General features: G+C 43.5%; 1 protein-coding gene across 2 annotated transcripts; it reads left to right on the forward strand.

Moving 5' to 3' along the window:
- The first annotated feature begins 20,597 nt into the window (after nt 1–20,597).
- On the forward strand, nt 20,598–23,735 carry LOC147895542 (uncharacterized). Of its 2 annotated transcripts, none has more exons than XM_087383716.1 (5): nt 20,598–21,570; nt 21,671–22,150; nt 22,249–22,582; nt 22,688–22,798; nt 22,914–23,735. In XM_087383716.1, the coding sequence occupies exons 1-5, from the start codon at nt 21,181–21,183 to the stop codon at nt 23,114–23,116; spliced, it is 1,518 nt and encodes a 505-aa protein (XP_087239842.1). In that variant the 5' UTR covers nt 20,598–21,180; the 3' UTR covers nt 23,117–23,735. The 2 variants fall into 2 exon arrangements, with proteins under 2 accessions (XP_087239842.1, XP_087239843.1); XM_087383717.1 differs by having other exon boundaries at nt 22,252–22,582.
- Nucleotides 23,736–24,058: the final 323 nt, after the last annotated feature.

Here is a 24,058-nt window from a genome sequence, read left to right on the forward strand (position 1 = left end):
CTAGTAATCACCTTGACTTTCTTGCTCAAACTAAATCCCAGCTTTCTCTTGAATTCGAAATGGCTGACATTGGCAATGCAGAATATTGCCTAGGAATTCAGATTCGGCGAGACCCTTCCACAAGCGATATCACACTGGGGCAACAACGCTACATCACAGATGTCTTACGCTGCTTCCAAATGACAAAAGTGCAAACTCTTCAACTCTCCAGTGGACGTGAACCACAAGCTCTCGAAGGACATGTCACCCCTCTGAGCCCCAGGAACGTGCCCTCATGAAGAAAATTCCATATTGTCAAGCTGTCGGATCCATCCGATACTTAGTAACATGCACCAGGCCGGATATTGCCTTCGCTGCCTCGAAGGTATCTCAACACATGCAGGACCCAGGTGTGCGTCACTGGAAGGCGGTACAACGCCTATTTGGCTACCTGTGGTCTACATAGAATATGGGCATCCTCTATAAGTCTAACTCCCCTGCAGTACTACTCGGATGGTGCGATGCAGACTGGGAGGTGACATCGACACTAGGAGATCAACCTCGTGTCACGTCTATCAGCTTGCATGAGGCTTTATCACATGGTATTCCAAAAAGCAACCCACAGTGGCGATCTCTACTGCTGAAGCCGAATATCTGTCACTAGCCACGTCAATTTGTGATGGACTTTGGCTGCAAGGACTGCTCAAAGAACTAGGATTCAACACGACCCGCTCAGTAGCACTTCATTGCAGTCAGCCATAGCTATTGCTATGAACAATGCTCAAAGTGATAAGACGAAACATATCAATCTAAAATACCATTTCCAAATCTGTAAACAATAAGCATAATAAGCGTGTATTAGCGCGCTCATTCAGTTGTAACGATCACATTGTTGTAACTGATGCCTTCACTCTATTAGAGAGCAGGCTCCTTCAATAAACGTACTCTCTGTTTTTCACATTCTCTAGTCTCGTCTCAACTTTCATTCATTCCAGTCTAGTATGCGCATATACATTCCTCTCTTCTTCTTATTTGCACTTCACCTCTCCTCACGACCAACTCAGAAAACCCCTCCAAAACAGGTCGCCCTATCAATAGACACCCCAGCCTGCCTCATGAATCAACCTTCCTTTGCCTGGCAACAGTACCAAAGGCAATAACCAATCCATAAAAAGCAGGCAAAGACCAGCCTTCCTCTATCCAGAATTTACAGAAATCAGGTCGTTTGAACTGGAAAACCCTGAATCCAGCGAAGAAGATCTGATTCAGCCCTGGCGCAGCCCAAGGGCAGCTCCAAAATGGGTCGTCCCACCTGGAAAACGTCCCAAAATCAGCAGCAACTGGCAGAAATCCAGCCAGAAAGCATTTTGCCCCATCTTCTGGGAAGCAACCAGATGAATTGCCTCTTCTTACCTTGGCATGTAAGGTATGTGTTTCTAGGTGCTACTGTTTTAGTTGTTGCTCTGAATAACTGAATTCTTATTTAAGTGCTGCACAAAAGAACTCAAGGTGGATACGGCATGTGTGGCCTTTCCAATACTAACTTCCTCCATAGTAGAATTGGACTGGTTTGTTAAGATAGAGGGTTGAGTGTCAAATTTATCAAAGGTTGTAGATGATAGAATTGGACTAGTAGAATTGGACTGGTTTGTTAAGATAGAAGGTTGAGTGTCAAATTTATCAAAGATTGTAGATGATAAAGAACCTCTCATCTTCAAACCCAATTTTGTTACCTTTCTGCTTGTTGGTTGGAAGATGTCAGTCGAGTGGTGATCTGGATATTGGATTTGACCATGTCTTTAATAGGTGATGTCTTTGGTACTTGTTCATTGCTTCTTGTGATTCGGCCCACAACAGCAGGCTGGTCGGCCCTGCTTCATGCTGGCCGACTAGGGGGCTATATATAGGCCCCCCCACTTGTGTTTTCCTCATTTCAGCTCAGTGCCTTGTGGAGCAGCATAGCCTGCCTTGTTGGGCAGTTCTAGGGAAGGAGTGTGGAGTAGTTCATCCACTCTTTGTGCCTCCAGTTGTTGCGGTTGTTGAGCTGTCCAGTGGAGCTCTCGAGCAGCCTGTTTGTGCAGAGGTTTTCCCCCAGTTGTAGCGGGGTTTTCTCCAGAGATCACTTGCCGTTCTCTTATGCCTCTCTCCTTCTCAATGTGGTGTGTGTGAGGCGTGCTCTCTCTCTCTCTCTCTCTCTCTCTCTCTCTCTCTCTCTCTCTTCCGTTCATTTCCGCTATCTCATGCAGGGAAGCTGATATCGTCCGAGGACATGGCCATAACTCTCTTGTCCCAGTTATCCTCTCAGTACGGGGCCTTCTATTCCTCCTTGATCACCAGTGGTAGGATGAATGAGTTGACTTGGGAGGAATTGGTACGCATGGTGCTTGACTAGGAGGAGCGCTTTGTAGATCGTACCTATGAGAGTCAGCCTGAGGCTTTGGCAGCTGAGCAGCGAGGTAGAAAGCATTAGACAACTGAGGAACGAGAAGCACTAAAACCAGCCTTCACTAATCAAAGGGTGGTAGAATCCACTTTAACCACAACATACACAGTGCACCACAGGCAAACCACTGCCCATAGACTTCCAATATCTTGCACACCTTGCAATTCCTGCTCAACTTTATATGGACAAAATGCATCCAATCACTAGGCAGTCACGCACTCTTCCTTCTGACCAAGTCCAACAGAACCCAAAGGCATAGGAAATTCTTCTGCCCACTACACTTGGACAACCAAGTGCCCAACCAGCCAGACACGGCTTAGCAGATGCAGAAAAGCTAGGGCCAGCCAAACTTTGGCACAACCAAGTAAACCCCTCCAAAACAGGTTGCCCTATCTGTAGACACCTTAGACACCCCAACCACTGCCACATGAATCAACCTTCCTTTGCTTGGAAACGATACCAAACGCAATAACCAGCCAACAACAACCAATCCGTAAAAAGCAGGCAAAGACCAGCTTTCTCTATCCAGAATCCACAAAAATCAGGTCGTTTGAACTGGAAAACCGTAAATCCACCGAAGAACAGGTGATTCAGCTTTGGCGCAGCCCAAGGGCAGCTCCAAAATGGGTCGTATCACTTGGAAAAGGTCCCAAAATCAGCAGCAACTGGCAGAAATCCAACCAGAAAACATTTTGCCCATCTTCTAGGAAGCAACCAGATGAATCGCCTCTCCTTACCCTGGCATGTAAGGTATGTGTTTCTAGGTGCTATTGTTTTAGTTGTTGCTCTGTGTCTTTGTGATGTACCTCAATAACTGAATTCTTATTTAAGTGATTTTGCACAAAAGAACTCAAGTTGGATACGGCATGTGTGGCCTTTCCAATACTAACTTCCTCCATAGTAGAATTGGACTGGTTTGTTAAGATAGAGGGTTGAGTGTCAAATTTATCAAAGATTGTAGCTGATAGAATTGGACTGGTTTGTTAAGATAGAGGGTTGAGTGTCAAATTTATCAAAGATTGTAGATGATAAAGAACCTTTCATCTTCAAACCCAATTTGGTTACCTTTCTGCTTGTTGGTTGGGAGGAGATGTCTGTCGAGTAGTGATCTGGATATTGGATTTGACCATGTCTTGAATAGGTGATGTCTTTGGTACTTGTTCATTGTTTCTTGTGATTCATTGATTGAGTAGCCCACCTTAAGCAGATTTGTAAAGATTAACTCTATATTACTGGTAACAAGTGGCTCATCATTTGAACTATCAGTCATGGTTGTGCTTTTTAGGGGCTTGTATGAACATATTTTTTTGCACTCTGATATGCAAAAAATGGAGCACGTCTCAAATTCTGTGGTGATTTCCTCGTCTTTTTTTAAAAATTTCCCCGTTATTTGTCCCAATTTTATCTTATTCCCTCTTAGTTGCATGCAATAAAGCATATTTTCTTTAACATGTAATCCATTTTTACAAGCAATAAAAGTTGCTCCGAAAATCAAGCTTTTTGCATCCTATGCTGATGATTTTTTACATTTTTATCACAAATAATTCCTTGTAACATCCGGGGGTCGAATTCTACCTCATCATGGCATTCAAACATTTTTTCCACATATGATTTTTAACTAAAGGAAGCTTAAAAACTTGTGAAACCAATCCAACCATGATGGACACGCCTGGTCAAATTACACCTTCAAAGCAACTAAGTTCTTTGAACTAGGTTGATGGATAGATGTTGCCTTTCCATTTCTTCGAAGGTAATTCTTTATAGTCGAGTAAACCAATTTTACTACGCCACATTGAATTGGCTTGATGCTCACATCCTAAATTGGATGGGCTTGAAGGTAGAGGCAAGGAAAGGGTCTTTATAGGTGCCATGGAGTTTATGGGGCTACGACAAAGAGGAGTACTATGATGCATGCTTTCTCCTACATCTACTTGGATAGAAGTCATGAGCTCGACACTTGGAGAAGGACTATCAGGGTTCATTTTCTAAAGCAATGTGTGAGTGAGAATATATTGGGTACTTTTAAACTGTCAATTTTGAAGCTTGACATTTGACATGGAAAAGTTGGAGTCTGGGCACCTATTTTTATAGACTATACGTTACAATCGCTAAACAGACAATAGAAACTAATATAATGGGTACTTTTAAACAGTCAGTTTCGAAGCTTGACATTTGACATGCAAAAGTTGTAGTCTGGCAGCTATTTTTACAGACTATACGTTACAATCGCTAGACAGACAATAGAAACTAAATCCTACCAATATAGTATAGGCTTTGGTCCCACATATGGTTTCAATCCAAAACTACTAACCAATTTCTCAAAAAACAATGCCAGGCATGTTAGAAACCCAAAAAGTTCCTTCACCCAATACATCTATTATCTGGAATGTCCATCACATTTGAGTTTCATATTGCAGGGTTGAAGACCAAATTTAGAATTGTACATCATCACCAAATTACCTTATTTGAAAATCTTGAACTTTATGTATTACTCTGTCTGTTATGTCTCTCGCTGCTACCCTACCTCTGCCCTCGGCCAGGTCCCTGCCTCCCTCTGCTCTTCTCCTGCTTCCTCCACCCACTTCTCTCCCTCCCCCCTCTCACTTTCTCTACCTTGCTCATGTTCTTTAGAACTTGGTACTACTTGCGCAAACGGTTCGCAACGTGTTGATTGCAATCAAAGTCTTTAATTTTTTCACTCAATCACATAATGTAGCTGGAGAGAGGCAAAGGGAGAGAAAGCGAGGTGGCTGAGTGGTGAGGTAGAGGTTGGACCTCTCTTTATACTTGCTTGAGGGCGGCCTTTGGAACATTCGAGAGTCTGTTGAATATTCGTGTGTTGTCTCCCATCCATTCACTTACCTTAATCTTCTGTCGTCGCATTCATTGCTCAAAAGCTTAGGTTAATTATTTAAATCCCGTGTCGCGACTTGCTGCTCTTGCTACTAATACTAATCCTAGAATACAACTCATCGTGGGGGCCTATTGTTTACCTAGGATTGTTTGCATTTGTGAACGATATCAAAGATCAAAGAGCTTTGAATCCAATTGCAATAGTTTTTCTATGCTCCCTATTAGAGATTTTTTGATAATTTGTGTTGCACAACTACTCTGTGACTCAAAGTTCAAGTCAATTGACTAATCTGGACAGTGTTACACCAGATGGGGGCCATGTGTGGCCTGATGGCTGGATGGAGTTGGCACACTGCGAACTAGGCTACATGCAAGTGCGGGAAGGCATCCCATGATTGACCGCACTGAGGGTAGATAGAGCTTTTCCCGGGGTAGCCCACTCTTGGGTTACGGGGCCCGTTTGGAGTCCTAGATGATCCCGGATGGCTGTGGGCCGGCGATCGTAGGTCAGTTGCTCTATTTTACGCCACGATTCTATCGTGTGGTCGGTGGCCTATTTTGGGACCGATCCCCAGTCGACCGTTTTGGGCGGACTGGGTCGGTCACCCAATTGGGTCCAATTGACTATGACTGGTGGCTATATAAGAGCAAACCTGTGAAGCCCATTTCATCACTAGCTACAGCAACCCTGATTCCTTAGCATCCAGCCTCTGTCCTCTACTGTTTCCAGCTTGCCATCAAAGCTTCTTTCACAGGAGCGCACGGTTAGGAGGCAGCGCCATCTATTATATCAGTTCTAAAGTAATCAAATTTTTGATTGTCCATACTATCTGTTTTTTCTCTCTTGCGTACGAGATCTTGTTATCTGTTGAGCACAGACGTTGTATTGTCTTCTTACATGGTATCAGAGCCTGGACTCTAGCAAGAAGATTTGGTAGTGTGTTTCTGCTTGCGAGCAGATTGTGAGAGATGGCCCAGCCCGCAAGACTGCGAATCCTACCGTTCGGCAAAAGCAGAAAGTTGGACGGCTCTAACTATCCACTCTGGAAGTTCAAGATGAAGACCATCCTAAGCGCATATGAGCTCTGAGATACTGCTACTGGCCCTGGACCTGAAACCGGTTCCGAGACTGAATCCGGCCAATGCAGCACAACAGATAGTACCAACTGCGGATGAGATTCTTGCATGGACAAGAAGAAATGTAGATGCGCTGTGTTCTATTGTCTGCAGTGTAAGTGATTCCGTCATGGCGTTAATTCAACATGTCACCACAGTGGAGGAGGCATGGACGGTCTTGAAAAATCAGTACGAGACCACGAATCAGACGCGGATTCAGAATCTGGAGACTCAACTCGCGAACGAGAAATTGTTTGAGTCTGAGGCGGCAAAGAAGTTCATCACCAGGGTAAAGAATCTGCGCGATCAGATGACTGCGATTAGCATCACCATCACAAGTGAGAATCTAGCACGAAGGTGCATACGGATTCTCCCACTAAAGTACGATGGTCTTGTTACGACGCTGAATACGCAGAACATAAATCCGCCCTTCAACTTTGAGGATTTCAGCGCGATCTTCTGGAGGAGGAGATGCGTCAAAAGACGAGGACTGGAGAAGATTCGGCTTTCTGGACCGGATCAAAGAAAGGTAAGGGTAAGGACTCTGATAACCCATCTTATTCTGATGATAAAAAGAGAAAGAAGAAGATCAAGTGCTTCTATTGCAACAAGGCAGGGCACAAGCAGAATGAGTGCCGAAAGAAGATTACAAATGAGAAGAACGGAGTAAAGAAAGAGTCCAGCAACAGCGCAGGTAGTACCAGTAGAGCTGTTTGTAGCAATTGAGGAGATTTGCACGGAGGCAGTTCATGTGCCTGCAGATGAACCTTGGATCATTGACAGTGGTGCATCGCGCCACATGACCAGTCGGAAGGATTGGTATACCTCTCTACAGTCGGTAGGGAATGACATCCCGGTAGCAGTCTCGGCAATGATGCAAAATGTCCTGCAAAAGAAAAAGGTACGATTGCTCTCAAGTTAGATGGAGTTGTAAAATAGTTGTTCGATGTTCTTTATGTGCCAGATATTAAGAGGAGCTTGTTGTCCGTTTCTGCGATCACGGATCGAGACCTCAAAGTTCAATTCGATAAGAATGGTGCACAGATTGAGCCGATGTGAAGAACACTAAGCTGTGGCATGAGAGGTTTGGTCATCTAAACCTTAGTTCTTTGAAGGAGATGCATCAAAGTGGAATGATTGCAGACCTACCAGAAATTTCAGATCTGCCCGATGTATGTGAAGCTTGCATGATGGGCAAGCAGCATCGGCATCCCTTTCCTAAAGAGGCCAGCAAGGCAAAGGCTTCTCTAGAGCTTGTTCACATGGACCTCTGCGAAAAGATGGAGACGGAAGCTTTCGGTGGTTCCTACTACTTCATGACGCTGATCGATGACTACAGTAGAAGGATATGGATATACTTTCTGAAGACTAAAGACGAGGCTTTTAGTAGGTTCAAGGAATGGCATGTAATGGTCGAGAAAGAATCGGGGAGGAAGGTGAAGAAATTGTCAGATAGAGGTGGAGAGTTCACATCAACTAAATTCGAGAGTTACTGCAAAAGTCATGGGATTAAGAGGCAAAAACCCCCGCCACATACATCACAATAAAATGGAGTAGCAGAATGCAAGATGCGCGTCATCTACGAAATGGGCCGGAGTATGATGAAAGGGAAAGATTTGCCAAAGGCTTTATGGACTGAAGCATGTAACACTACAGTTTACATTCTGAATCGTAGCTACACGAAGGCTATGAACGGGATGACTCCGTTGCAGGCCTTTTCTGGTAAGAAACCTTCAGCTGCACATTTCAGAGTTTTTGGATGTGACTGTTTTGTGCATGTCCCTGATGCTAACAGGACCAAATGGGAACAGAAGAGCCGGAAGTGTATTTTCTTGGGCTACAGTGAAGAGGCGAAGGGTTACCGTCTCTATAACCCTGTTACCAAGAAGGTAATAGTAAGTCGCGATGTGGTCTTCTCAGAACAGCCGCATCAATTGGAGGAGGATGCTTCCTTCCCAGACAACCAGGACCAGGATATCCATCTAGTACCACCACCAACAGCAGACCGAACTCCCCCAACGGTGCTTGGGAGGATTCAAGATAAAGAAGATGAAGAAGAGCCTACAGAACCACAATGGCAACGGCCATTCCCGAAGTGGATAAAGCAGCTTTTGGATGGTAGAGAAACTCCAGCCATTGAGGAGGAACCATCCGAACACCGCCGGTCCAAGAGATTAGAGGAGCAAAGAAGAGCGCAAGAACACTTGGTCAACTATGCTTTGATGACAAAAGTGATCCGTGCTAAAGAACCCAAGTGTCTTGAAGAGGCACAGGGTGATGATAAGTGGATGGAGGCTATGCAGTCGCAGTATGGCTCCATAATAAAGAACAACACTTGGGACCTTGTCAATCGACCACCAAAATGCAAGGTAATCGGAACCAAGTGGGTGTACAAGACCAAGTACAAGTCCGACGGCACGTTGGATAAGTACAAGGCTCGGCTCATGGCAAAAGGATTCGCACAGGTACATGGTTTTGATTATCAGAATACTTTTGCTCCCATAGCTCGACTAACCACAATTTGCAGTGTTTTGGCTTTAGCTGCCCAGGGAAGTTGGCCCGTGTTTCAGATGGATGTAAAATCTGCCTTTTTGAATGGGGATCTCAAGGAGGAGGTATACGTGGAACAACCAGTAGGTTTTGTGATCCTCGGTTCAAAAGGTAAAGTCTATAAACTGAAGAAGGCACTTTACGGGCTGAAACAGGCCCCACGAGCGTGGTACCAGCAAATTGATGCCTACTTTCTGCAAAACGGGTTCAGGAGGAGCCCATCTGACGCAAATTTGTATATCTTCAGAGAAGGAGGTAGATGTATGATCGTGGTCCTTTATGTGGACGACCTTGTCATAACAAGGAAGCATGAAGAGAAGATCTCGCAGACAAAGCATTTGCTAGGAAGAGAGTTTGAAATGACAGACCTCAGACTAATGCATTTCTGTTTGGTTATTGAAGTTTGGCAAGAGTTGAAATAGATCTTCATTTCACAGCTGAAGTATGTTGGAGAGATACTGAAGGCATTTGGCATGGTTGAGTGCAAGACAGTTGGTACCACTATGGAGGTTGACGTGAAGCTCTCAAACGAGGATTCATCACCACTGGTGGACGAAGCGAAGTATAGAAGGCTTGTGGGCAGTTTGATTTACTTGTGCAACACGTGGCCGGACATCAGCTTTGCGATTGGTGTACTAAGCAGGTTCTCCAATAAGCCCCGAGAGAACCATTAGAGGGCAGGGATGCGGGTGCTGAAATACATCAAAGGCACACTTGATTATGGCATCACCTATACCAAGGGCAACATCTTGACCGGATTTTGTGACTCGGATTGGGCAGGAGACGTGGACAGCAGGAGTTCAGTGACAGGTTACTGTTTCTCACTTAGATATGGAGCTGTGTCATGGGTCAGCAAGAAGCAACCCACAGTTGCTCTTTCTTCTACCAAGGCTAAGTACAAATCAGCATGCTTTGCTTCTTGCAAGGCAGTGTGGTTGAGGAGGATTTTGGGGGACATGGGTGCAGTGCAGAACAAGCCTACGCAGTTATCATGTGACAATCAGAGTTGCATGGCGATTGCAAAGAACCCTGTGTTCCATGCTCGCACAAAATACATTGAGATTTAATATCACTTTGTACGCGAGCTCATCATGGATGGAGAGGTCGACCTGGTGTAATGTCTGACTACAGAGAATGCTGCGGACATCTTCACGAAGGCTCTTGGAAGAGACTTGCTGGAGAGGCATCTTCATCGACTTGGCATTGGACCGAAAAAGTAAGTTCACTTGCAGGTGGACATTGAGGGAGGGGTGTTAGATATCAATGCTCCACTCTCATGTAACTATGCGGAAACCAGCTAACTCTACTTGTAAGCCCCCCATATGAGGAGAAGGCATTTGAGTAGCTCGGTTATTCGGTAGGTCCTAGCTTACACCAGATGGGGGCCATGTGTGGCCTGATGCTAGACGGAGTTGGCACACTGCGAACTAGGCTACATGCAAGTGCGAGAAGGCATCCCATGACTGACCGCACTGAGGGTAGACAGAGCTTTTCCCAGGGTAGCCCACTCTTGGGTTGCGGGGCCCGTTTGGAGTCCTAGATGATCCCGGATGGCTGTGGGCCGAACGGCGATCATAGGTCAGTTGCTCTATTTTACGCCACAGTTCTATCGTGTGGTCGGTGGCCTATTTTGGGACCGACCCCCAGTCGACCGTTTTGGGCGAATTGGGTCGGTCACCCAATTGGGTCCAACCGACTATGGCTATATAAGAGCAAGCCCGTGAAGCCCATTTCATCACTGGCTACAGCAACCCTGATTCCTTAGCATCCAACCTCCGTCCTCTACTGTTTCCAGCTTGCCATCGAAGCTTCTTTTATAGGAGCGCACGGTTGAGAGGTAGCGCCATCTATTGTATCAGTTCTACAGGAATCAAATTTTTGATTCTCCATACTATCTGTTTTTTCTCTCTTGCGTACGAGATCCTGTTATCTGTTGAGCACAGACGTCGTATTGTTTTCTTATACCAATTTTGTATGAACTTTGCAAGTGGCTTGATTGGTCCCACAAGAGCTAGACCCCATTTTTGGATAAGTTCTAGAGGCAGTATTTGTTAATGAGGCATTTGATATGATTGAAGTAGTCTATCATCTTTTTGACATTGTAAGCATTTCTTCGCAAAGTTAAAAGAATATTTGAAAATTTTGGGCCACCATAACCCTAATTGCATTATCTTTTTATAGTTATAGCACTCAAAAGATGCCTTGCTCGAATGGCTTGATGTCTTCTAATAAAGTTGCACCTTTCTCAAAATCAGGCATGCATCTTCTAATCACCTGATCTATTCCTCTTTTATATGGAACACCCACAATTGCAAAAAATGATTTACTTCTAGGAGCTAGCTTCTTCCTGTAATCATTAAGCAATGAATCTGGAATATAATGTGCCAATTAAAAAAAGCTGCATCTAATCACATCAATTGTCAAAGTTGAGTGGTTGAATATGGAACACTGATGCATCAGGTAATTGGTCATATATTCCTTTAGGTGCTTCGCTTGATTCAAGTTTGAAATAGTCTGCAATTGCGTGCTGTTGGCCTAGAGTATGAATGAATGAATAATCAAAATCCTGAAGTAATAGAATCCATCTTATCAATCTACTGATAACTGTTGATTATCAACCAAATAAATGAGAGCATAATGATCAACGTGAAAGATTATATGATTCCCAAATAAAGAATGTATGAACTTTTTCATAGAATAGATAATGCCCAAAGCTTCTTTTAGTGACAGCATATTTTTTTCTAGCTTTGTTCATCATTCTACTAGCATAATACACTGGATTGTACCAGTTTTTGGTTTTGCTTTACATCAGAACTGCTCCAATAACTATTTGTGATGCATACACAAAAATGTGAGATGGTAGTTCCCAGTCTGGAGATTTAAGAAGTGGAGCTATGATCAACATTTTCTTTAAGAAGTGTATTTGCTAATTCTCCCATGACGCGGAGGGGGGCAGAAAGTAGTTGGGGGGTAAAGAATAATTCAGTGACTCTATAGGTTCATAGTGGTGTCAGTTGCTTCAACTGGGTTTCAATTTAATGTCGTCAGTGTCTATGCATCGAATGAGGCGCAAGTGCATGGTGATTAGTGGAGGGAATTGAATGAGAAGATCTTGGGTTGTAGGTGCATCAAATGAGGCTCAAGTGCATGGTGATTACTGGAGGGACTATTGAGAAGATCTTGGGTTGTAGGTGGGACTAGGGGTGACTAGAATATAACACAATCTAGTGAGTATATGCTACTCAATGTGAGGGGCTTGTCGAGCCTAGAACTAGAAGACTAGGATGGCTTGTGCTTTGATAGAGGTTTGGTTGCTACTATAGAATTGGGTCTTGAGGGGCTGAGTGGGTTCTCATGGAGTAATAAGGGGAAGGGGGCTGATTTTAGAGCCAACAGGATTGATTGGGTTCTATTTATTTGAGGAGGATTGGTGCTTTGTGCACCCACGGGGGACAGGTTCCTTCTGATTCTAGGATTTCAGACCACGTTCCTGTTGGTTAACATTTATGTGTTCTTGGGACAATTGGAGGGTCATTTCATGTCCCATTCACATGGAGGGTTTTAATAATAGGGTGTGGTTGCGGGAGTCAGCTGTAGTGAATGAACCTTATGCTAGATGGGATAAAGTCATTAGAGTAGCAATGCAAAGTGGCCAAATCCTAGGAGATGAGAATAAAAAATGAGAAAGGCGGCTTAATGAGTGGTTGGTGGAATGTAGATCTAATTTGCAAAAGGCTCAGGAGAGGAATCCCAAAGATCCTTACGTGTTTACCTTGTTGGTACATGTTAAGGAATTGTATTTTTGACATTTCTTACTATGGAAATTATTTTATTTTAGTCAAGTATGACTATGGCAAAGTATTTTATAGGAGTGCACCGGATGCGGAGGGCTCCTAGTGGATGCTTTGTGGGGTTTAGTTGGGGGTGCCTAACTACTTATGTTTTGCCAGGCTACTTGGTTAGTATTATGGGTGATTCCATGTTAATACTAATTTTGCTAGTGTTACTGGTGTTATTGCAATTGGTCGCAAGGTGTGTATTTTGATGTCTATATATCAAGCGTACAATTGTGTTGGGATTAGTTGGTGTGATGATTCATCAGTTGATTGTAACAACTAACACAGTTGGCGGCTTGAGTCCAGATGAAGAGTTGGATAACCAGAAACAAAGATGGTGAAGCTGATTTGGATTGATCAAAGACGATTGCCAAAGGCCATGGGCCAAGATTGTAAAATAATGAATAGTAAGCTGTGGGCCAATTTATTTTATTAATTGTGGATGAGGGCATATTAATCCTTGTGATATTTTGAGCTCGTGGAGCTATGTTGAGAAATCCCTCCAATTGTGGACAATGGATGCTTTTGGATGTATTATTATTGGCTCTTTGCTTTTTGGAATATACATTATAAATACTCTAGATGAGAAGCAAGAGCCACCATCTAGAGGGGGCAAATTGTACCCCATGGGGAATCGTCTCTCTTCTTTCTTCCTTGTGTCCTTGTTCTTGGTTTCTATGGTTTTGGTAAATCATAAATTTGTGAGCATGTCTATTCTGATTTTTGTGATAGTGGTATCAAAGCCTGGCTACGATCTAGCCTAATTGTAGGAGGCAAGCAACATGATTTTCTCTAATCTCATGACACAACCGTTTTCATAATGGTCTTCCTAATTGTTTCGATTACTGGATCGCTAGGTTTTGAGTTCGTATGCAAAAGTTATCAAAGATGCTTTGAAAATTGACACTGCAATTGTGATTGACAAAAACGGCCTGCCTTGGCTTGTTCAAAGGGTATGCATCACTTTGAATGGTTGGATCACTATATTCCGACTTGAGGTAAGAAATTTATGGTTGTTTCTTTTCATCACTGCCTACTGTCAATGAATTGGTAAGAAGCAATAGGACTAAATCAAGAATCAAGAGCTGCAGATGAAACAAGGACAAATAAATGCACTATATGCATGTTATTACTTCGACAACAATTAGCAATTTCTCTTGTTAGCTTAGTAGACACAATCAAGCATACAAGCATTGTAACGAGACAACCAAGACATCTCTAGATACATCTTTTATCCTTCTTCTTTCTTTTTACTTAATTGCTTTTCTTGAGTTGCATATGATGAGGTCACTATGAAAGAGGCTCTGCGAGGAATCTTTTTTGAACCACAAAGTTATCAGACCAAAGATTTGGAAGGACAAAGGAGATACGTATCTATTCCCATATTTTTTCATATTTTCATTTTTCTTGCTACCATAGAAGTACTCATATAGAGACAAGAAAGAATGGTATGGCGATGAAAGGGAATAATTGAATCTGTAAAAGAGTGATAGATCATATTAAAATATCATGAATAGGAGAATAAAATACGATCGCCTATATAGGATCTAGGATCTCTATAGGATAATCTAAGTGAGCTAAGAGTTTTTTTGATGATTAAATAAGCATGAATATGTGCATTAATAAGGATGAGAAGACGTACATCATGTGGTATGTATCAAATAAGAAATACGACGACTTGGAGGGCTTGTAGCCTCATAGCTTACTTGACTAGATGCCAATTCTAATTATTATTGTGATAAATATGGTATGCTTTGATAAAATGTTTTACTAAAGTGAACTGAATTGGAGAAAATTAAAGAGAAGAAAAAGCATATGCATTTTTGCTAAGCAAGAGGTCGCTGGCAAGCTTTTTTCTCTAGTAATTTCTTTATGAATTTGCTTTTATAGATAATTAAAAATAGTTGGTATGTTAGATAATATCTTCTATGTATTTTCTAGTAGCTGAAGAAAATACATATTGGATCATTACTAGCTACCAAGTTAAATCAGAAATTTTGACCTGTGGTTAGACAATGACCTACTTATACCCTTCTGTTGATCACATAATAGTATATGTTACTTATTGCTACTTGCATCATAAGGAAAAAGAATTATGCTTTGGATTTGTTATTATCTCTCAATATCATATTGGCATGGGACGATATAGATATTGAGGAATATGACAAATATAATGCTTGGACCTATACCAAAATAACATAAGCAATGAATGGATGCGGTAGAGTACTTTCTCTTGGTATAGGAATCGATAAGAATAAAAATAATCTTTGATAAGTTTTGAATTGGCTCAATCCATTATGTCTTGGTTAATGAGAGCTTAAGATCTCTCGAAGAAATTTTTTGACCATGATGATACTTGATGAATATCCACGAGAGTACTCTTCACATCTCTACTTGTTGACTCATAAAGTCAATTACACAAGTGAGGTCAGTTGCAAGAGGGATATTACGGAATTGTATTTTTGATTATTTTATTTTAGTCAAGTGTGACTATGGCAAATTATTCCATAGGAGTGCACTAGACGTGGCAAGGGTCCTAGTGGATGCTTTGTGGGGTTTAGTTGGGGGCGCCTAACTACCTGTGTTTTGTCAGGCTAGATGATTATTATTGTGGGTGATTCCATGTTAATACTAATGTCGCTAGTATTACTAGTGTTATCGTAATCGGTTGCAAGGTGTGTATTTTGATGGCGGTACATCAAGCGTACAATTGTGTTGGGATTAGTTGGTGTGATGATTCATCAATTAATTGTACAATTGGTAGCTTGAGTATAGATGATGAGTTGGATAACGAGAAATAGAGATGGTGAAGGCAATTTGGATTGATCGAAGTATCGAACAGTTGCCAAAGGCCATGGGCCAAGATTGTAAAATAATGACTAGTAAGCCATGGGCTAATTTATTTTATTAATTATGGATGAGGGCATATTAAGCCTTGTGATATTTTGAGCTCATGGAGCTATTTTGAGAATCCCTCTAATTGTGGACAAGGGATGTGTTTGGATGTATTATTATTGGCTCTTTGCTTTTTGGAATATACATTATAAATACTTTAGATGGGAAGCAAGAGCCACCATCTAGAAGGGGCAGATTGGACGCCATGCAGCATTGCCTCTCTTCTTTCTTCCTTGTTTCCTTGTTCTTGGTTTCTATAGTTTTGGTAAATCATAAATTTGTCAGCATGATTTCTGTAGCAATGCACTTGGTCGAAAACCATGAGGATAATCTATCATACCATGACATATCTTTCCATAACCCCACACTCTTCCCTTAGTGGGTCTACTAGATGCCTAGAAAGCTTATAGTCATCTTATGCTTTGGAAGGGCAGGTTGAGCTTGTGTGAAGATGTGAGTTTGCATGAAGGAATATGGTGGAGTTTGGGGGGCATTCTATAGGGGAAGGAATTGGCCTACATGGGTTTGTTAGCTGCTAGATCGGCTTCAGTTGTAAGATGGTAGGAGGGCCTACTAGAGATCCATCTAGTCCTCAAGTGATCAATTTGCCTTTTTTAACAAAGAAGAGACTCTGCTACATTGGGTGTTGATCAATATACTTGAAGGGTGGCCTATTAATTTTATTCCTTCAATAGGATGGAGGGTGAGTCAATGGACTTTAGGGGCCACACGGCATAGGAAGATCACGAGTAGAGCTATTTGTAGGAGTTCGATGGCAGATCAATCTTTGATTCCCAAACTGAATGAAAAGTGGACGCTGAGAAGGTGAGCTATGTGGTGTAAACAAAGGATCAGTGATGTTTGGAAGGGATGCCACCTAGTTTCTTCTTGTGGAAGGCTATGCACAAGTGGTTACCATTACAAGGTTGAATGCTAAAGTGGTGTAAAGTTAATCCCTTTTGTCCACTTTGTGGGAGATGTGTAGAGGATATTATGGGTAGTGTAGGAGAATCTAGTGTCAAGTTGCAAGAGAAATCAAGAACTTAGGACTTATGAGATGGTTCTCTATTTGCACGAATTGGAAATTGATAGCCTCGGTGGATAACCGTGGGCTACCATCTACCTTGGCAGCATGCTATCAATGTGTTTGACCTACTATCCTCCTGGCTATTTGGAGTATTCATAATGGCTTGTTGTTTAAAGAAGGGGTTGGGGTAGGGTATCGGGAGAATGCTCTATTGCAGTTAACTAAAAGTCTAGTTTTGCTGATTTGGGGAGTTTAGTGGGTCTGTTGGTTTTGTGTTATTTTCTTTTGCTTATTATAGTTGTGTGTCTTGTTGGTTTGGTTCAACAACAATCGAGTTATGGTGGCTTGAAAGTTTATGTTAAGTTTTTCCCAGCAATGCTAAGATTTTGTTATCGACTAGGCCAGTTTTGTATATATCAATCTTTTTTGAAATAAAAATTACATCTATGGCCTCTTTCTTGTGTATTTATTTGAATTATTATTGTTATATATCAGTTTTTGTTCTGTTGGAATGATAATTTTGTGTTTATATTTATTTTCTAAAGTTATGTTTGTACTCTAGGGAATATAGCCGATTAGTTTTGAATGTCAAGATTACAATTCAAGAAGTATTAAGATCCAATGGCTAGGATTGATCTTTTATCCTCACTTGCAAGTGCTATCATTTGAAATTTCACATCGTCTCCCCTTTCTTTTGTTTTGGTATAGTGCTTCAAGCAATTTGTAAGCTTATGCTAACTTGAAGTCTACTATTTAAAAGGAGGACACAAGTTATAAATGACTGTATAAAAGCAAAATTGATGCCTTACAATGCATAGTTTTAAAATGGTTGAGACAATGTAACTGTGGTCGAGTGGTATCAATGACATAGCTTTTGAGACCTTTCATCTTTGAACACATTGTTTGCCACTAGATTTTGGTATTAAGACCTTTTGATTCAAATAAAAAATGTGATTGATCTTGAAGTCTAATGTTGCACTATTCCTAAGCACGTTGAAGGTAGACAAAAGCTCACAAACTCTTATGAGGCAAATACTATTAAATTTTGAGTAGTAAACAAGCAAAATACTTTGTTGCGAGGCACTATACATGACACATAATTATATGGGCAAAAGATCTAACTTAGATAGGAAACTACGCGGTTTATAAGATGCATACATAAAGCACGAGGTTTTGATAACATCGCGGGATAGAGGCTTAGATGTTTGGGCTAGAGCTTTCTCACTTCTTGATGTCTTCCATACTTGACATATGACTATAGGCTTGTGGGCTACATTGGGTGAGCATGATATTATTATCATCATCTTATACAACTAGAATCAATAAAAAATGTGTCTCTGTGTGCGCCGGTGCATGTGTGGGTGTAGTTGAAAGAGCATTATGATAGGATTGAGATTCCATTTGTTGTTTAAAAGGGTAAAGCGTAGCTTTCCCTTGGTCAATGGTTATAGGATCAAGAATGATTTTTAAAAATCATAGTCAAAGAGTTGTTCCTATGAACTTTAGGCATCATGTAATGAAACCTCGCCATGGGACTTGTATTTAAATCTGCCCGAAAGGGAACAAATCTTGTTTCTTAGCATTACCTTGTTCGAGGTGGTAATTTCGCAAAGGCTTGGAACTTGGTTAGAGCAAATTTTCCTATGTTTGAGTTTTCTAGGAAAATCTTTGTTATTCTTTCTTGATTACTACTCTAAAATTGGCTTTAAATGTGTGTGTGTGTGTCTCTCTCTCTCTCTCTCTCTCTCTCTCTCTCTCTCTCTCTCTCTCATACAAGCAACTCCTACATGATTCTTGGCCTAACCCACCAAGAGGTAATGCTAATACATATTAAGCTCTCTTGTTTAATGTCAGTATGTTGTTTGTTTCATTTTACGTGGCATACGATGGAGGATTGTCATGATGCCAGTAGCTCAAGTGTTTTGGTTGTGATCGTCGCTCTTTTGGTTGAAAGAATTCACTTACAAGGAGTTGGGAGGCTTGGGAATGGCCATGCTTTTGGATGACAAGGTGGACGTTCCATAAAGGCTTACAGTGCTAAACCTAAACCTTAGACCAGTGCGTTGATCCATTTTGTATGCAATGTAGGCACCAACATGGGCAAAAATGGTTGTGAAGGAATGAGAAGGAGGTTGCCACATTGTTTAAGTTGAGTTTTCCAATATATGACTCTCCCTGTTCCATGCAAAATTGAGTGCCTTCCAAGGTTGGTGCCACAATGGTGAGGGGAGGACCTGGACAACATTCTTCACCATGTCAGAGCTCTAAAATCAAATTAGATTAGGCTAAGATATTTGAGGTTAACACTTTTAGTATGGTCGTGCCTTAAAGGTAGGGCTCTAAAATGGATAGTAAATGTAAGAGAGATGCTAATTGTGTTTGTGTGGCCTAGTCCTATCTACTCATTTGGTTGCACTATAAGCTTGACTAAGAGAGATGCTAATTGTGTTTGTGCGAGTTACAAAAGCAATGACCACATGCCACCTAGTCTTACCTCCTCATTTGGTTGCACTATAAGCTTGATTGGGTCCGTCCCTATTCATTTGATGGTTGCACTATAAGCTTGATTATCCAATCAACACTGAATACATGAGATTCAGGTCATTTCTTGCTTGATTATCAAGTCAACACTTGACAACCTAAGAACTTATGAGGCTTGCCTCGGAGGGCCCTAAAACATGAGGGATGGCATTCCATGGTTTGAAGTGCACGCCATGCTCTAGCCTCTACCTCATGATCTCTGAAAAATATATAACGTGACAAACAACGTGCCATCATGCCTCAAGACGGCATTAAGAAGATCCCCATTCCTCCCCTGTTATGGGAGGACGCATGCCGTATTAATGAATGAAAAATCTCCTAAAAGATATACGCATGGGACAAAAAAAATACAGCCTAATTTTCCAGGCGAGCGGAACACCATTCGAGAATCAGATCCACCCAGCCGCCTGGGAGCTCGGATGGATCTCCAAATTTTCAAAAAAAGGAAAGCGGAATATAAGGTTTCTCTGTTGTTTTAAACAAGACGCTATCGCAGTAGTTAAGTAGATAATCGCCTCTCCGCTCCTTCACTCAACAGGGACGGTTATTTATTACTTGGGCTGATGATGAAAAGGAATAAAAGGGGCGGGTCCGTAACTGAGATGGCACGCAAGAGCGCCCCAAAGATTAAGAAAAAAGAAGACGCGGAAATCGAAACAATTTATAGGGATCAAAATTTAAAACAGACCTTTGACCGTCACCGCCTTTGTCATTTTGAAAACAGGTGGACCCCCCCCAGCTACGATGTTGTGCGATACAAGCTTAACTTACTTTCATCTCACAGAAGAGCCAGTTACTGTCTCCTCTTCTTTTGGGAATGTACTTTCCGCCACTTTAGCAGTGTACCGGACACCACACCGCAAGCGACCGCAGTCGTGGCGCCGACGTGGTGCCACGCGGCGGCGGTTCGTTCGGCATTATGCGTGGGATGGCGAATTGTTGGGAGACTAGACGATGACGCGACATATGCTATCGAAAAAGGAGCGCCCCCTATCCCGCCACATTTGGAAGGAGGTCCCGCGAGGCGGCGCCGCCACCGCCTGGGCCGGTTTGCGCCGGTGCGCTGAGGATTTCCCGCCAGATACCAGAGGGAGCGGCACCACGTGTAGGGAGCGGACTGGGCAGCGGAGATCCCGATCGTGCGAGCGCCGTTGATCTCGGCCGTGATGATGCCCGCCCGAGACCACCGGACATTGGCCACGTTCTGGGCGCGTGGTTCGTGTCAGCATTTCAGAGTAAAAAGAAATTTATCAAGCAAAAAGAAAAGAGTGATTAGCGTTGGTTAGAGAGTAACAGTGGCTCTACTTAAGCGCAGATACGGCGATGGATAGTGTTCCTTTTGCATCTCATTGCTTCGTCAGGAATCACGATTCTTCTTGTTTGGTTCGACTGAAGTTCGATTTCGGTCTTTTTCTGTCCATCTTCCGGATTGACGATGATTTTCAGCCACTAGTTGATCCAACATTCAGGCGGTCTCTCGCCAAAGGCTTAGTAGGTCTAATAGCTTCATCGATTCGCTCCACACTCTCAGTGAAGTCGAGTAGCAGAAGCTGCAGTCGAATTAGTTGTTAGCTCATAAGAGCGAATGCAAACAGCATCCGTCTCTTCTCAAGTACCAGTTGCCCCTTCATCTTCCAATTATATCCTTTGCCTTCCATCTCCGCTTTCGTTCCCGTGATCAGTAGAGCAGAGGACGGGTAGCAGCAGCAGGGGCCGGGAAGAGTAAAATAGAGAGGGTAGAAGGTATCGTGAGGTTTCTTCCTCCCGCGGGACCTTATCCGCGAGCCTCATCAGATTCGATCCTCCTTCCCTGCCGTCCCCCCATGTCTGTCCTTTTGAGCTTCTCTATTTCATACCGTCCATGGTGAAGATTCGTCCCTAGTTCTTGTCGATTCCCTTCACTGCTCGCCTGCCGGCAGACTGCTGCGGGTTGGCTTGCCATGGCCAACGAGCTTTCATACGCGGGATCGGCCACATGCTCCTCCGCTTCCTCTCAGGCGAGCTCCTTGACGATGTTCGGCAGGATGCAGCAGCAGCAGCAGCATCAGGAAGCCGCCTTGCCATCTGCTTCGCACCCTGTTTACGATCCCCCTAGTCAATGGCGAAACTTATTGTCCACAGATGATTCGCCTCCTCTTGGGGACTCCCCTGTGCAGTCTTTGTCTGGCTCAAACGAAACCGAGAGTGAAGAAGATGAGTGCGATGACTACATAGCTGGGCTCGCTGAGCAGATAGCCCACTCTATGCTTGATGATGACGAAACTTCGGAGGAAAGTATGAGCAACTTCGCTTGGACGACGGGGCAAGCCCATCCCGCTTGGGGCGCGCAGGTAAGCCCATCTTCCAATTTTTGCGATGTGCTGGTAATGGGAGGGATTCTTGTTTCTCAGGCTTCGGTTCTTCCCTAATTTTTGTGTTCTGCCTTAACAGACTGCCTTGCCGGCATCTCCTCAGTCTACGTTGGCTGGGGTTGGGTGCTGCGGTTGGAACTGTAATAGCGTGGCAAGCTCGAAAGGGTCCTCCCAGGTGTCTTCTCGCGTCTCTTCTCCCCCCTCAACCCCTTTGGAGGTAGAGGATGATGCGTGGGATCTGCTCTACGCGGCCGCCGGTGAGGTCGTGAGATTAAAAATTAGCAACGAACGCAAGGCTTTGTCGACTGCCCTGTTGCCTCCAAGGGGTGCAGTGATTGCTCCCTCAAGAGCTAGCCCGCGACGTCAACGAGTTCCGTCTTCTGCAAAGCAGACCTCTGCTCCGCTTTTGAATCTCCCCGGCAGTTTAGCGTGGGATTTGTCTCTTAAGAGCGGCCCTGCGTCGTACTCTAGGGACAAGGCTGCTCCTGCCGTGTTGAGTACCTTGCAACGAAGCGGCAGCGGCAAAGCGTGGGACGAGGAACGTAGCGTTGGAGGCCAGGTCAGAATCTTAATCTAGCGAGAGGAAGGGTTTGATACGAGTGTTTTGGATTGTCGTGATTTGTTTCTTGACGATTGTTCTTGCAAGCGGATTTGCAGCAGTTTCGAGCTTCTAAGCAAGGGAGCCCTAGCTGGGTAAACCGTGGGGGGAGCAGGCCTCTGCTGCAGCATCAAGGCAGTGGAATGGGAGGAAAGCAGAGAGGTGGGGGATCCTCCCACCGGTCGCCATGGGGAATAACAGATTTCACGTCGTCGTCGTCTAACTTCCGCGCTACGAGCCAGCAGCAACAGCAGCTAGCCTTCATGGGCGGAAACAATGGATCTGGCATGAGAGCCGTCTTCTTGGGAGCAACGGGCTCTCGGGAGTCGGGGGGCACGGGGGTGTTCCTACCCCGCCGGATTGGGAGCGGCCCAGAGACGAGAAAGAAACCAGGTAAAGAGCGAGCGATGGCCGTTTGTGTTTTCCCTGATTGTGAGGTTGGAGTTCTGCTCAGAGATTCTGATCGGTGCCGGTTTCTCGTTTGCTTCTTGTGCGCAGCATGTTCGACCGTTCTATTACCCTCACGCATAGTGCAAGCTCTCAATCTTAACGTCGAGGACATTCTGTCCGGTCCAGCCTCACCATCAGCGATGCCTACCGCTCGACGTGGTAAGGGAGGGGCGATAACACAGCGGCGTTCTAGTTTAAAAAATGCACTCTTACCGTATTCACCCCCTTTCATGTGATTGTCTGACCGATCGGTTTCTTGGATCTTTTTGGGCAGATGTTTGTTCCACAGGCTCATCTTTATTACGGTCTAATTCAGCAGCAGGAGTGGCGGGAGCCCTGAATGCCAGCAGAAATAGCAGCGGTGCGGGCAAAAGTGATTGGGCAGAGAATCAATGGCCGTCTGTTTATCATCCATCCTGTTCACCTCTTCAGGAAGTTGCTCCCGAGATAAGTCTGCCCACCGAATGGACGTACTAAGTTTGCAGCACACTAGCACTACTTGCAGTTCCAGTAGTAGTAGAAGAATAGTACCATTATCCACACTAGCTAAGGAGTTATTATCATCGTGATCATATACACACGATGTTCGTTTCGCCACTCTCTTGTACATTAATTACTACACCTTAACATAACATAACATCAGAGCCAGCTTTGCCTTGCCGACTCATGTACATCCAACTGTCAAATTTATAAGTTATAACGTTCCTAGTGTACGAATGTCAGTGGATGGGGTCCGTGTTTTAATGCGGCCACACCTCGCATTCATTTTGCGGTGCTCCAGCCTCTTCAAGTGCGCCAGACGGAATAACAAGAAGGCCCAACCTCCCCGCGCCGTTTTTTTCAAACCTCGTTTCTGTTTACATTGATTCGAGCTTTGGCACCCAGCTCGCCCCTCCCCTCTTCCGTCTAAGAGATGGGATTTTGTAATATATGATAATGAAAAATAATAAGAATCTCCCCTTGCTCAAAGTTGCCCACCTTTGCTCCACGGAGAGGGGCTTTGTTGAAAGTTCCCCATCTTTTGCCTACTTTCCTTGGATCAAAACCTTTGGGTGGCTCACTTTCCCACTTTTTCTCTCTGATGTGTCAAAGTGCAATCAAAATTTCTCTTTTGGAAATGCCTCTTGAGGGCGTTTAGAGGATGGGTGGCTCCTTTTCTCTTTGATGCATTCTAAATATTGTCAAAATGTAATCAAAATTTGTCTTTTGGAAATGCTTGTTGTGGGCATTTTGAGGATTTTGAGATCTTCCATTTGACAAATGAAAAAATAATCTTTTGGGCAGGGTGTAGATAAAAGCTCAAAAATAGGATGTTGATACCGGTTCAAGAGTTGATACCGGTTCAAGAGTGTGATGTTGAGGTTCTTTGGGAAGAGATTAGTCTAGAGTGCCTAGAGTTGAGCAAGAGAGCCTCACGAG

Source organism: Dipteris shenzhenensis, chromosome 13, assembly GCF_047967505.1.
Source record: "Dipteris shenzhenensis isolate YYH24624 ecotype China chromosome 13, Dip_SZ_1.0, whole genome shotgun sequence".
Lineage (NCBI taxonomy): Eukaryota > Viridiplantae > Streptophyta > Polypodiopsida > Gleicheniales > Dipteridaceae > Dipteris > Dipteris shenzhenensis.